A 13,154-nucleotide genomic window follows, 5' to 3' on the forward strand; every position below is an offset into this window, starting at 1 on the left:
GCTGTACTATAGAAGTACAGTAGGTAATATCATGTTCTATTCAGCTAAATCAAGTTATCTACATAATGCCACAATGAACACTGTACTAGTATAGAAGTGCCTCTACTTAGGTTATCTTCATACTTTATTTCTAATAGATTAATTGGCTTGGGTGCCAATTTCCCTTGGTGTCTTAATTTGAGCTAGTTTAATGTTTTCACCAGATTTTTTGGGTTCATCCATTTCTTACATTTCTGACTCTACCATCATTATTAGGTGCAAAAATTGCTACGTAAGCTGACTTGTTCCAGCTTAAAAAAATGAAAGAGTCTATAAAATTATTTTGAGCAAAAATATTTATTTCAGAATATATGTTTATTTTTTGTTAAGTTACAAGAACGATGCATTTTAAGAAATATTAAAGTATGAGAAAACTTTCACATTTTAATTTTTAATTTTAATTTTTGCATAACACGTTTGTACCGAAAGTTTCCTAGGTTTTTATGTAGATTGTGTTGTTGGCTTTGGTGTTTTCAAAGAGCATCTGCCTGGTTTAAAACTGATTGCATCGATTGCAATGTCACCTTGGAAACTGAGACCGCGAACACCTTCAAATTTTACCTATGTAAACAAAACAATGTAAAACAGGTTTAAGGAGTAGGAATTATTGTTTGAGTGCAAACTCGCCCTAACTGATCAAATAAACCAAACACTACATACTTATGTGTTCTGGTGTATGAGTTAGTTGATAGTCTTGACATAACGTTAAGTTGTAATTGTTTATAATTTGCCTTCAAGTTAGTACTTGTTCTACCTCTACGTAAACAGCAGCATTTTTTATAAGATGTATTGTACGCCTTGACTTTATCATTATTTATATGTGCTTGAACTAGTTTCTAAAAAGCTTATTGTTATTAAAAAGAAAAAGCAAAGTGCATTAAAATGCAGCTAGACTACACAACTTTCAAGATAAAATTAAGATATACCATATAACTTCCATTTAGACGAATGAATTTTTCCACAAACACCCATATGTTGCCTTGATTTCCTGATTTCTTAAAAATCATTTGACTACCAGCGTAAATGTTGAGAGAACCAATACTGCTGCCGTACATATGATAGGCAAACTTCATACATTGTTCACCATTTAAGTATGGTGTTAAAACAGTTGCTTTATCTCCATGTTGACGTGGACTTGATGTTTCAATGTAGAGATAGTAACCTGCAACAGAAAGATTGTTAATATCAATCATACAGAATTAAATTAATTTTGTAAGACGTAAAGAAGTTTGAAGAATTCGCAATCATTTAGGAGTTTTTGATAGTTATCAAAATGCGCAATTAAGTTTTGATGAAAACCTTTAATACTCTTAAGTAATAGATAAAGGGATATTTTATACCAGATCCACTTGTGTCATTGCTGGGACCTGTGTCATAGCTCAATGTTGGTCCAGTGTTAATCGTCCAGTTGAATTCCCCTGCGCCGTTGTTAAAGTTGCAAATGTTTCCATTATCAAAGTTGCAGTTTGCTAAATATAAATACAACTGTCGAAAGTGTGTTTTTATTTAAATTGAGGTTTTTATGTAAAAAATTTTTCTACATGATTATAGCATGTTTAGTTAATTTGCTGGCATAAGAGCACGCTTCTTTATTGTGCATCTTAAACATAAACAAGGATCATAATATAATACATCCATTTTTTCATCGACATCGCAGTAAAAGTCAAATTGCTAAATTTATATTTCATCAACTGTAAATGTCAACCTTTTAAAAAACAATTAATCTTGACGAAAGAAAAACAGATACGTCAGCAAACGAAACACCCACGGCTTCAAATTAGGCTATGTTTTACCACTTAAGCATGGCTAAGAATAAAAAAGGTTCCTACCTGAACAATTTTCTCCGTTTCCTGAAAAACCATGATGGCAAACACAGATGAAACTACCAATTGTGTTTATACAGTTTGAGTTATTTCCACAGTTATGTTTATTTTGCAGGCACTCATTAATTCCTGTATAAATGACATAAAGTAATTTTGAAAAATTAACATTAACGAACCCCAAATAATATATTTTGTCATCTTTTTTGAATTATCTTCCAATTTTTAAGATAAGTGATGTACATACAAACCTGAACATTGTACACCAGCATCTTCATAATGTGTACAATTATGTGATCCCCATCCTCTATGTGAACAACTGGAGATATTATTTTCATTTCCTACGCAACGAACATCATCCAACCATATTTTTCCACTGCCATCAGGAACAGAACTTCCTTTTAAAGCGCTAACAGCATAGTCATAACCAAGTTGACGACAAACAACTTTAGCATCTTTTAAATCCCAGCTATCATCACAAATTGTTCCCCATTCTCCATTGTAAAATACTTCCACACGACCTCTGCCACTAGAACCTTTTGGTCCCCGAAGTCTAACAGAGTTGACAACTGATAAAAAAAAGAAAATATATAGATATTGCAAGACATGCAAATCTCAAATTCAAATGAAAATATATAGATAGTGCGATCTATAGAAATCTCAATTCCGAAATATTCTAAGTTACATGTATACATGTAAAGTATCCTGTTACGTTAGATGCCATTGTAAAATCTTCTCTGGCAAAATTAATGATTTAAATTAGTAACAAACAAATGATAAAAAAAACTTACATAAGTACCAATATCAAAAAGTTTTGGTTAATTAGACACTATTTGACTGTAAAATAAACAACACGCCATTACAAGTCACAAAGTTACACTGTAGTGTATATTTGGAGATGTTCCTTTTAAATATGCAAAAAAGAAAAATTTTAATAGAGATTCATAGGCTACAGCCTACAGCTTCAAAAAGCTCTAATGAATGTAAACAATCGTAACAAAACTGATTATAAAGATTATCACATCCATCCACGGAAAGTTTAGTCTATGGGCTGCCCTTTAGCTCTGGCATTATCTAATCTTTTTACGGGCCATCATGAAATAGGTTATATTTAATGATGTCCTCATGAAACAAGTTGTGTTTATTTAGTTATTTTACGTTCGAAGCTGTGTTTATTCTTCAGGCATTTGTCAATATCTGTTTCAGTATTATAAAATCATTTTAAATGTTTAAATTAATCATTGACATTCCGAAATAATCCAGTTTATCATCTTTTTATAAAAATCTTGCAATCTTTAAGATAAATTATGTACATACAAACCTGAACATTGTACACCAGCATCTTCATAATGTCCACAATTATGTGTTCCCCATCCTCCATGTGAACAACTCGAAATATTATTTTCATTTCCTACACAACGAACATCATCCAACCATATTCGTCCACTGCCATCAGGAACATGACTTCCTTGTAAAGCACTAGTAGCTGCACCAAGACCAAGTTGACGACAAACAACTTTAGCATCTTTTATATCCCAGCTATCATCACAAATTGTTCCCCATTCTCCATTGTAAAATATTTCCACACGACCTCTACCACTAGAACTTTTTGGTCCCCGAAGTCTAACAGAGTTGACAACTGATAAAAAAGAAAATATATAGATAGTGCGATCTATAGAAGTCTCAATTCCGAAATATTCTAAGTTACATATATACATATAAAGTATCCTGTTATGTTAGATGCCATTGTAAAATCTTCTCTGGCAAAATTAATGATTTAAATTAGTAACAAAAAAATGATAAAAAAACTTACATAAGTACCAATATCAAAAAGTTTTGGTTAACTAGACACTATTCGACTTTAAGATAAACAACACGCCATTACAAGTCACAAAGTTACACTGTAGTGTATATTTGGAGATGTTCCTTTTAAATATGCAAAAAACAAAAATTTTAATAGAGATTGATAGGCTACAGCCTACAGCTTCAAAAAGCTCTAATGAATGTAAACAATCGTAACAAAACTGATTATAAAGATTATCACATCCATCCACGGAAAGTTTAGTCTATGGGCTGCCCTTTAGCTCTGGCATTATCTAATCTTTTTATTGGCCATCATGAAATAGGTTATGTTTAATGATGTCCTCATGAAACAAGTTATGTTTGTTTAGTTATTTTACGTCCGAAGCTGTGTTTATTCATCAGGCATTTGTCAATATCTGTTTCAGTATTGTAAAATCATATTAAATGTTTAAATTAATCATTGACATTCCGAAATAATCCATTTTATCATCTTTTTATAAAAATCTTCCTATTTTTAAGATAAGTGATGTACATACAAACCTGAACATTGTACACCAGCATCTTCATAATGTGTACAATTATGTGTTCCCCATCCTCCATGTGAACAACTCAAAATATTATTTTCACTTCCTACACAACGAACATCATCCAACCATATTCGTCCACTGCCATCAGGAACAGAACTTCCTTTTAAAGCGCTTACAGCATAGTCATAACCCAGTTGACGACAAACAACTTTAGCATCTTTTAAATCCCAGCTATCATCACAAATTGTTCCCCATTCTCCATTGTAAAATATTTCCACACGACCTCTGCCACTAGAACTTTTTGGTCCCCGAAGTCTAACAGATTTGAAAACTGATAAAAAAAGAAAATATATAGATAGTGCGTTCTATAGAAATCTCAATTCTGAAATATTCTAAGTTACATGTATACATGTAAAGTATCCTGTTATGTTAGATGCCATTGTAAAATCTTCTCTGGCAAAATTAATGATTTAAATTAGTAACAAAAAAATGATAAAAAAAACTTACATAAGTACCAATATCAAAAAGTTTTGGTTAATTAGACACTATTTAACTTTAAAATAAACAACACGCCATTACAAGTCACAAAGTTACACTGTAGTGTATATTTGGAGATGTTCCTTTTAAATATGCAAAATAGAAAAATTTTAATAGAGATTGATAGGCTACAGCCTACAGCTTCAAAAAGCTCTAATGAATGTAAACAATCGTAACAAAACTGATTATAACGATTATCACATCCATCCACGGAAAGTTTAGTCTATGGGCTGCCCTTTAGCTCTGGCATTATCTAATCTTTTTATGGGCCATCATGAAATATGTTATGTTTAATAATGTCCTCATGAAACAAGTTATGTTTATTTAGTTATTTTACGTCCGAAGCTGTGTTTATTAATCAGACATTTGTCAATATCTGTTTCAGTATTATAAAATCATATTAAATGTTTAAATTAATCATTGACATTCCCAAATAATCCAGTTTATCATCCTTTTATAAAAATCTTGCAATCTTTAAGATAAATTATGTACATACAAACCTGAACATTGTACACCAGCATCTTCATTATGTCCACAATTATGTGATCCCCATCCACTATGTGAACAACTCGAAATATTATTTTCATTTCCTACACAACGAACGTCGTCTAACCATATTCGTCCACTGCCATCAGGAACATTACCTCCTTGTAAAGCACTGACAGCATAGTCATAACCAAGTTGACGACAAAAAACTTCAGCATCGTTTAAATCCCAGCTATCATCACAAATTGTTCCCCATTCTCCATTGTAAAATACTTCAACACGACCTCTGCCACTAGAACGTTTTGGTCCCCGAAGTCTAACAGAGTTGACAACTGATAAAAAAAGAAAATATATAGATATTGCAAGACATACAAATCTCAAATTCAAAAGATTCGGGGTTACATGTACATGTAAGATATCTTGATGCAAATATAAGAGCCCAACACATATTTTTTAAAATAGCCATAAGCATTTTGGTTTTTTAAAATTTATTAAAAGCGACGTACGTTTCGTCTTGACTGAAGACATTTTCAGACTAATAAGGAAGTTTACAAAAATTCTATTTATTGTTATTGAAATAGTTAAAGATATCAGATTGCTATGGATGTGCAAGTGTGATGTGGTGTGTTGCTTGGTGGAGGTGTTAAGACTAGGAAACTCGAGAGGGATGGTGCTTTCTTGACACATGGACACAGCCTTGACACATTCGATCTTTTGATACGCAAAGCCTCTTTATCTCTAAACGAAAGTCATTATTTAACGCCAAAGGAAGCTCCATTCCTCTAGCTAGGCTTACTATCTCAACCTTACTATACACCACAGCGTATTGGACATCCACTGTAATGTAATAAATTTAACTATGTAAATAAAAAATGTAAAATAAAGCACAATTTGAAAAAGGTCATTTTGTAAAACTTAGGTTCAAGTTATCAAAACAAAACAATTAGAAGTATAATGTTTCGGTTTTATTTCTAAACCCTCATCAGTGAAATGATCATTTGAAATAAAACCAAAATATTACACTTCTAATTGTCGTGTTTTGATAACTTGAATCTAAGTTTACAAGAAGTCCTTTTTCGGTTTGTGCTTTATTTTATATTTAATGAAACTGTCGTCTGGTCAAGGAATGTAAATAACAATGAATGTATTTTTTATAAACTTCCTTATTATAATGTGAAGATGTTTTGATTTAAAAGGAAATGCCACTCGCTTTTAATACATTTTATAAACCAAAGTAGAACAAAATATGTTTATTTAGTTATTTTACGTCCGAAGCTGTGTTTATTCATCAGGCATTTGTCAATATCTGGTTCAATATTATAAAATCATATTAAATGCTTAAATTAATCATTGAGGTTCCTTAAATAATCCAGTTTGTCATCTTAAAGTAAAAATCTTCCAATTTTTAAGACAATTTATGTACATACAAACCTGAACATTGTACACCAGCATCTTCATCATGTCCACAATTATGGGATCCCCATCCACTATGTGAACAACTCGAAATATTATTTTCATTTCCTACACAACGAACGTCGTCCAACCATATTTGTCCTCTGCCATCAGGAACATCACCACCTTGTAAAGCACTGACAGCATATTCATAACCAAGTTGACGACAAACAACTTTAGCATCTTTTAAATCCCAGCTATCATCACAAATTGTTCCCCATTCTCCATTGTAAAATACTTCCACACGACCTCTACCACTAGAACTTTTTGGTCCCCGAAGTCTAACAGAGTTGACAACTGATGAAAAAAGAAAATATATAGATAGTACGATCTATAGAAGTCTCAATTCCGAAATATTCTAAATTACATGTATACATATAAAGTATCCTGTTATGTTAGATGCCATTGTAAAATTTTCTTGGGCGAAATTAATGATTTAAATTAGTAACAACAAAATGATAAAAAAAACTTACATAAGTACCAATATCAAAACGTTTTGGTTATTTAGACACTATTTGACTTTCATAAGTCTTAAACAATTTTTATTTTGACCAGCCCTTATTTCTTTATGTAATATAACTTCTTAACTCTTTAACTTGCGAATTTTCCCCATTTGTTTTCCATTCAATCGTTTGATTTGTTGCCATATGGCAACACTGCTATAACTTGTTGAAACAAGCAAATAATAAACAGTAAATTGGTCACATAGACTCTTCGTTGACAACGTGGGAATCTTTATCGTATTTTTAATTATTCATAAATACGTTTCTCGTGCTCTCTAGGCATGTCTTTTACTAAGCTTTAACGGTCAGTAAGAAACGAATTTAAAAATGCATTTTTTATGATAGACAACATGCCATTACAAGTCATAAAGTTACACTGTAGTGTATATTTGGAGATGTTCCTTTTAAATATGCAAAAAAGAAAAATTTTAATAGAGATTCATAGGCTACAGCCTACAGCTTCAAAAAGCTCTAATGAATGTAAACAATCGTAACAAAACTGATTATAACGATTATCACATCCATCCACGGAAAGTTTAGTCTATGGGTTGCCCTTTAGCTCTGCATTATCTAATCTTTTTATGGGCCATGATAAAATAGGTTATGTTTAATGATGTCCTCATGAAACAAGTTATGTTTATTTAGTTATTTTACGTCCGAAGCTGTGTTTGTTCATCAGGCATTTGTCAATATCTCTTTCAGTATTATAAAATCATATTAAATGTTAAATTAATCATTGACATTCCGAAATAATCCATTTTATCATCTTTTTATAAAAATCTTCCTATTTTTAAGATAAGTGATGTACATACAAACCTGAACATTGTACACCAGCATCTTTATAATGTGTACAATTATGTGTTCCCCATCCTCTATGTGAACAACTCGAAATATTATTTTCATTTCCTACACAACGAACATCATCCAACCATATTCGTCCACTGCCATCAGGAACAGAACTTCCTTTTAAAGCGCTGACAGCATAGTCATAACGAAGTTGACGACAAACAACTTTAGCATCTTTTAAATCCCAGCTATCATCACAGATTGTTCCCCATTCTCCATTGTAAAATACTTCAACACGACCTCTGCCACTAGAACTTTTTGGTCCCCGAAGTCTAACATAGTTGAAAACTGATAAAAAAAGAAAATATATAAATAGTGCGATCTATAGAAATCTCAATTCCGAAATATTCTAAGTTACATGTATACATGTAAAGTGTCCTGTTATGTTAGATGCCATTGTAAAATCTTCTCTGGCAAAATTAATGATTTAAATTAGTAACAAAAAAATGATAAAAAAAACTTACATAAGTACCAATATCAAAACGTTTTGGTTAATTAGACACTATTTGACTTTAAGATAAACAACACGCCATTACAAGTCACAAAGTTACACTGTAGTGTATATTTGGAGATGTTCCTTTTAAATATGCAAAGAAGAAGAATTTTAATAGAGATTCATAGGCTACAGCCTACAGCTTCAAAAAGCTCTAGTGAATGTAAACAATCGTAACAAAACTGATTATAACGATTATCACATCCATCCACGGAAAGTTTAGTCTATGGGCTGCCCTTTAGCTCTGGCATTATCTAATCTTTTTATGGGCCATCTTGAAATAGGTTATGTTTAATAATGTCCTCATCAAACAAGTTATATTTATTTAGTTATTTTACGTCCGAAGCTGTGTTTATTAATCAGACATTTGTCAATATCTGTTTCAGTATTATAAAATCATATTAAATGTTTAAATTAATCATTGACGTTCCTAAATAATCCAGTTTATCATCTTTTTATAAAAATCTTGCAATCTTTAAGATAAATTATGTACATACAAACCTGAACATTGTACACCAGCATCTTCATTATGTCCACAATTATGTGATCCCCATCCACTATGTGAACAACTCGAAATATTATTTTCATTTCCTACACAACGAACGTCGTCTAACCATATTCGTCCACTGCCATCAGGAACATTACCTCCTTGTAAAGCACTGACAGCATAGTCATAACCAAGTTGACGACAAACAACTTTAGCATCGTTTAAATCCCAGCTATCATCACAAATTGTTCCCCATTCTCCATTGTAAAATACTTCAACACGACCTCTACCACTAGAACTTTTTGGTCCCCGAAGTCTAACAGAGTTGACAACTGATAAAAAAGAAAATATATAGATATTGCAAGACATTCAAATCTCAAATTCAAAACATTCGGGGTTACATGTACATGTAAGATATCTTGATGCAAATATAAGAGCCCGACAGGTAATTTTTAAAATAGCCATAAGCATTTTGGTTTTTTAAAATTTATTAAAAGCGACGTACGTTTCATCTTGACTGAAGACATCTTCAGACTAATAAGGAAGTTTACAAAAATTTTATTTATAGTTATTTAAATAGTTAAAGATATCAGATTGTTATGGATGTGCAGGGGTGATGTGGTGTGTTGCTAGGTGGAGGTGTTAAGACTAGGAAACTCGAGAGGGATGGTGCTTTCTTGACACATGGACACAGCCTTGACACATTCGACCTTTTGATACGCAAAGCCTCTTTATCTCTAAACTAAAGTCATTATTTAACGCCAAAGGAAGCTCCATCCCTTTAGCTAGGCTTACTATCTCAACCTTGCTATACACCACAGCGTATTGGACATCCACTGTAATGTGATACATTTAACTATGTAAATAAAAAATGTAAAATAAAGCACAATTTGAAAAAGGTCATTTTGTAAACTTAGGTTCAAGTTATCAAAACAAAACAATTAGAAGTATAATGTTTCGGTTTTATTTCTAAACCCTCATCAGTGAAATGATCATTTGAAATAAAACCAAAATATTACACTTCTAATTGTCATGTTTTGATAACTTGAATCTAAGTTTACAAGAAGTTCTTTTTCGGTTTGTGCTTTATTTTATATTTAACGAAACTGTCGTCTGGTCAAGGAATGTAAATAACAATGAATGTATTTTTTATAAACTTCCTTATTATAATGTGAAGATGTTTTGATTTAAAAGGAAATGCCACTCGCTTTTAATACATTTTATAAACCAAAGTAGAACAAAATATGTTTATTTAGTTATTTTACGTCCGAAGCTGTGTTTATTCATCAGGCATTTGTCAATATCTGGTTCAATATTATAAAATCATATTAAATGTTTAAATTAATCATTGAGGTTGCTTAAATAATCCAGCTTGTCATCTTTAAGTAAAAATCTTCCAATTTTTAAGATAATTTATGTACATACAAACCTGAACATTGTACACCAGCATCTTCATCATGTCCACAATTATGGGATCCCCATCCACTATGTGAACAACTCGAAATATTATTTTCATTTCCTACACAACGAACGTCGTCCAACCATATTTGTCCTCTGCCATCAGGAACATCACCACCTTGTAAAGCACTGACAGCATAGTCATAACCAAGTTGACGACAAACAACTTCAGCATCTTTTAAATCCCAGCTATCATCACAAATTGTTCCCCATTCTCCATTGTAAAATACTTCCACACGACCTCTGCCACTAGAACTTTTTGGTCCCCGAAGTCTAACAGAGTTGACAACTGATAAAAAAAGAAAATATATAGATAGTGCGATCTATAGAAGTCTCAATTCCGAAATATTCTAAGTTACATGTATACATGTAAAGTATCCTGTTATGTTAGATGCCATTGTAAAATTTTCTTGGGCGAAATTAATGATTTAAATTAGTAACAACAAAATGATAAAAAAAAACTTACATAAGTACCAATATCAAAACGTTTTGGTTATTTAGACACTATTTGACTTTCATAAGTCTTAAACAATTTTTATTTTGACCAGTCCTTATTTCTTTATGTAATATAACTTCTTAACTCTTTAACTTGCGAATTTTCCCCATTTGTTTTCCATTCAATCGTTTGATTTGTTGCCATATGGCAACACTGCCCCATAACTTGTTGAAACAAGCAAATAATAAACAGTAAATTGGTCACATAGACTCTTCGTTGACAACGTGGGAATCTTTATCGTATTTTTAATTATTCATAAATACGTTTCTCGTGCTCTCTAGGCATGTCTTTTACTAAGCTTTAACGGTCAGTAAGAAACGAATTTAAAGATGCATTTTTTATGATAGACAACATGCCATTACAAGTCATAAAGTTACACTGTAGTGTATATTTGGAGATGTTCCTTTTAAATATGCAAAAAAGAAAAATTTTAATAGAGATTCATAGGCTACAGCCTACAGCTTCAAAAAGCTCTAATGAATGTAAACAATCGTAACAAAACTGATTATAACGATTATCACATCCATCCACGGAAAGTTTAGTCTATGGGCTGCCCTTTAGCTCTGGCATTATCTAATCTTTTTATGGGCCATCATGAAATAGGTTATGTTTAATGATGTCCTCATGAAACAAGTTATGTTTATTTAGTTATTTTACGTCCGAAGCTGTGTTTATTAATCAGGCATTTGTCAATATCTGTTTTAGTATTATAAAATCATATTAAATGTTTAAATTAATCATTGACATTCCGAAATAATCCAGTTTATCATCTTTTTATAAAAATCTTGCAATCTTTAAGATGAATTATGTACATACAAACCTGAACATTGTACACCAGCATCTTCATAATGTGTACAATTATGTGTTCCCCATCCTCCATGTGAACAACTCAAAATATTATTTTCATTTCCTACACAACGAACGTCATCCAACCATATTCGTCCACTGCCATCAGGAACATGACTTCCTTGTAAAGCACTAGTAGCTTCACCAAGACCAAGTTGACGACAAACAACTTTAGCATCTTTTATATCCCAGCTATTATCACAAATTGTTCCCCATTCTCCATTGTAAAATACTTCAACACGACCTCTGCCACTAGAACGTTTTGATCCCCGAAGTCTAACAGAGTTGACAACTGATAAAAAAAGAAAATATATAGATATTGCAAGACATACAAATCTCAAATTGAAATGCTTCAGGGTTACATGTACATGTAAAATATCCTAATACAAATATTAGAGCCCAACAGATAATTTTTAAAATTGTCATAAGCAATTTGGTTTTATAAAATTTATTAAAAGCGACGTTTCGTCTTGAGTGAGAACATCTTCAGACTAATAAGGAAGTTAACAAAAATTTTATTTATAGTTATTTAAATAGTTTAAGATATCAGATTGCTATGGATGTGCAAGTATTATGTGGTGTGTTGCTAGGTGGAGGTGTTAAGACTAGGAAACTCGAGAGGGATGGTGATTTCTTGACACATGGACACAGCCTTGATACATTCGACCTTATGATACGCAAAGCCTCTTTATCTCTAAACTAAAGTCATTATTTAACGCCAATGAAAGCTCCATCCCTCTAGTTAGGCTTAATATCTCACCCTTGCTGTACACCACAGCGTATTGGACATCCACAGTAATGTGATACATTTAACTATGTAAATAAAAAATATAAAATAAAGCACAATTCGAAAAAGGTCATTTTGTTAACTTAGATTCAAGTTATCGAAATAAGACAATTAGAACTATAATGTTTTGGTTTTATTTTTAAACCCTTATCAGTGAAATGATAATTTGAAATAAAACCGAAATATTACACTTCTAATTGTCTTGTTTTGATAACTTGAATCTAAGTTTACAAAGAGTCCTTTCTCGGTTTGTTCTATATTTTATATTTAAGGAAACTGTCGTTTGGTCAAGGATTGTAAATAACAATAAATGTATTTTTTATAAACTTCCTTATTATAGTCTGAAGATGTTTTGATTTAAAAGGAAATGTCACTCGCTTTTAATACATTTTCAAAACCAAAGTGGAACAAAATATGTTTATTTAGTTATTTTACGTCCGAAACTGTGTTTATTCATCAGGCATTTGTCAATATCTGGTTCAATATTATAAAATCATATTAAATATTTAAATTAATCATTGAGGTTCCTTAAATAATCCAGTTTGTCATCTTTAAGTAAAAATCTTCCAATTTT

General features: G+C 31.6%; 1 protein-coding gene across 1 annotated transcript in view; it reads right to left on the bottom strand.

The window, feature by feature from the left end:
- Positions 1-440: 440 nt before the first annotated feature.
- The window catches only part of LOC124440043, a 116,968-nt gene continuing 104,254 nt past the window's right edge, over positions 441-13,154 (bottom strand). Inside the window, exons 53-63 of the mRNA XM_046990369.1 lie at positions 11,768-12,085; positions 10,423-10,740; positions 9,008-9,325; positions 7,984-8,301; positions 6,644-6,961; positions 5,227-5,544; positions 4,203-4,520; positions 1,869-1,991; positions 1,380-1,508; positions 966-1,201; positions 441-600 (exon numbers count right to left, since the gene is read on the bottom strand). Coding sequence (XP_046846325.1) covers positions 481-600; positions 966-1,201; positions 1,380-1,508; positions 1,869-1,991; positions 4,203-4,520; positions 5,227-5,544; positions 6,644-6,961; positions 7,984-8,301; positions 9,008-9,325; positions 10,423-10,740; positions 11,768-12,085 — 2,834 coding nt within the window. The 3' untranslated portion in view covers positions 441-480. The remainder of the gene's footprint in view (positions 601-965; positions 1,202-1,379; positions 1,509-1,868; positions 1,992-4,202; positions 4,521-5,226; positions 5,545-6,643; positions 6,962-7,983; positions 8,302-9,007; positions 9,326-10,422; positions 10,741-11,767; positions 12,086-13,154) is intronic.

Source organism: Xenia sp. Carnegie-2017, unplaced genomic scaffold (assembly GCF_021976095.1).
Source record: "Xenia sp. Carnegie-2017 unplaced genomic scaffold, XeniaSp_v1 HiC_scaffold_2, whole genome shotgun sequence".
In the NCBI taxonomy this organism is placed as follows: Eukaryota; Metazoa; Cnidaria; class Anthozoa; order Malacalcyonacea; family Xeniidae; genus Xenia; species Xenia sp. Carnegie-2017.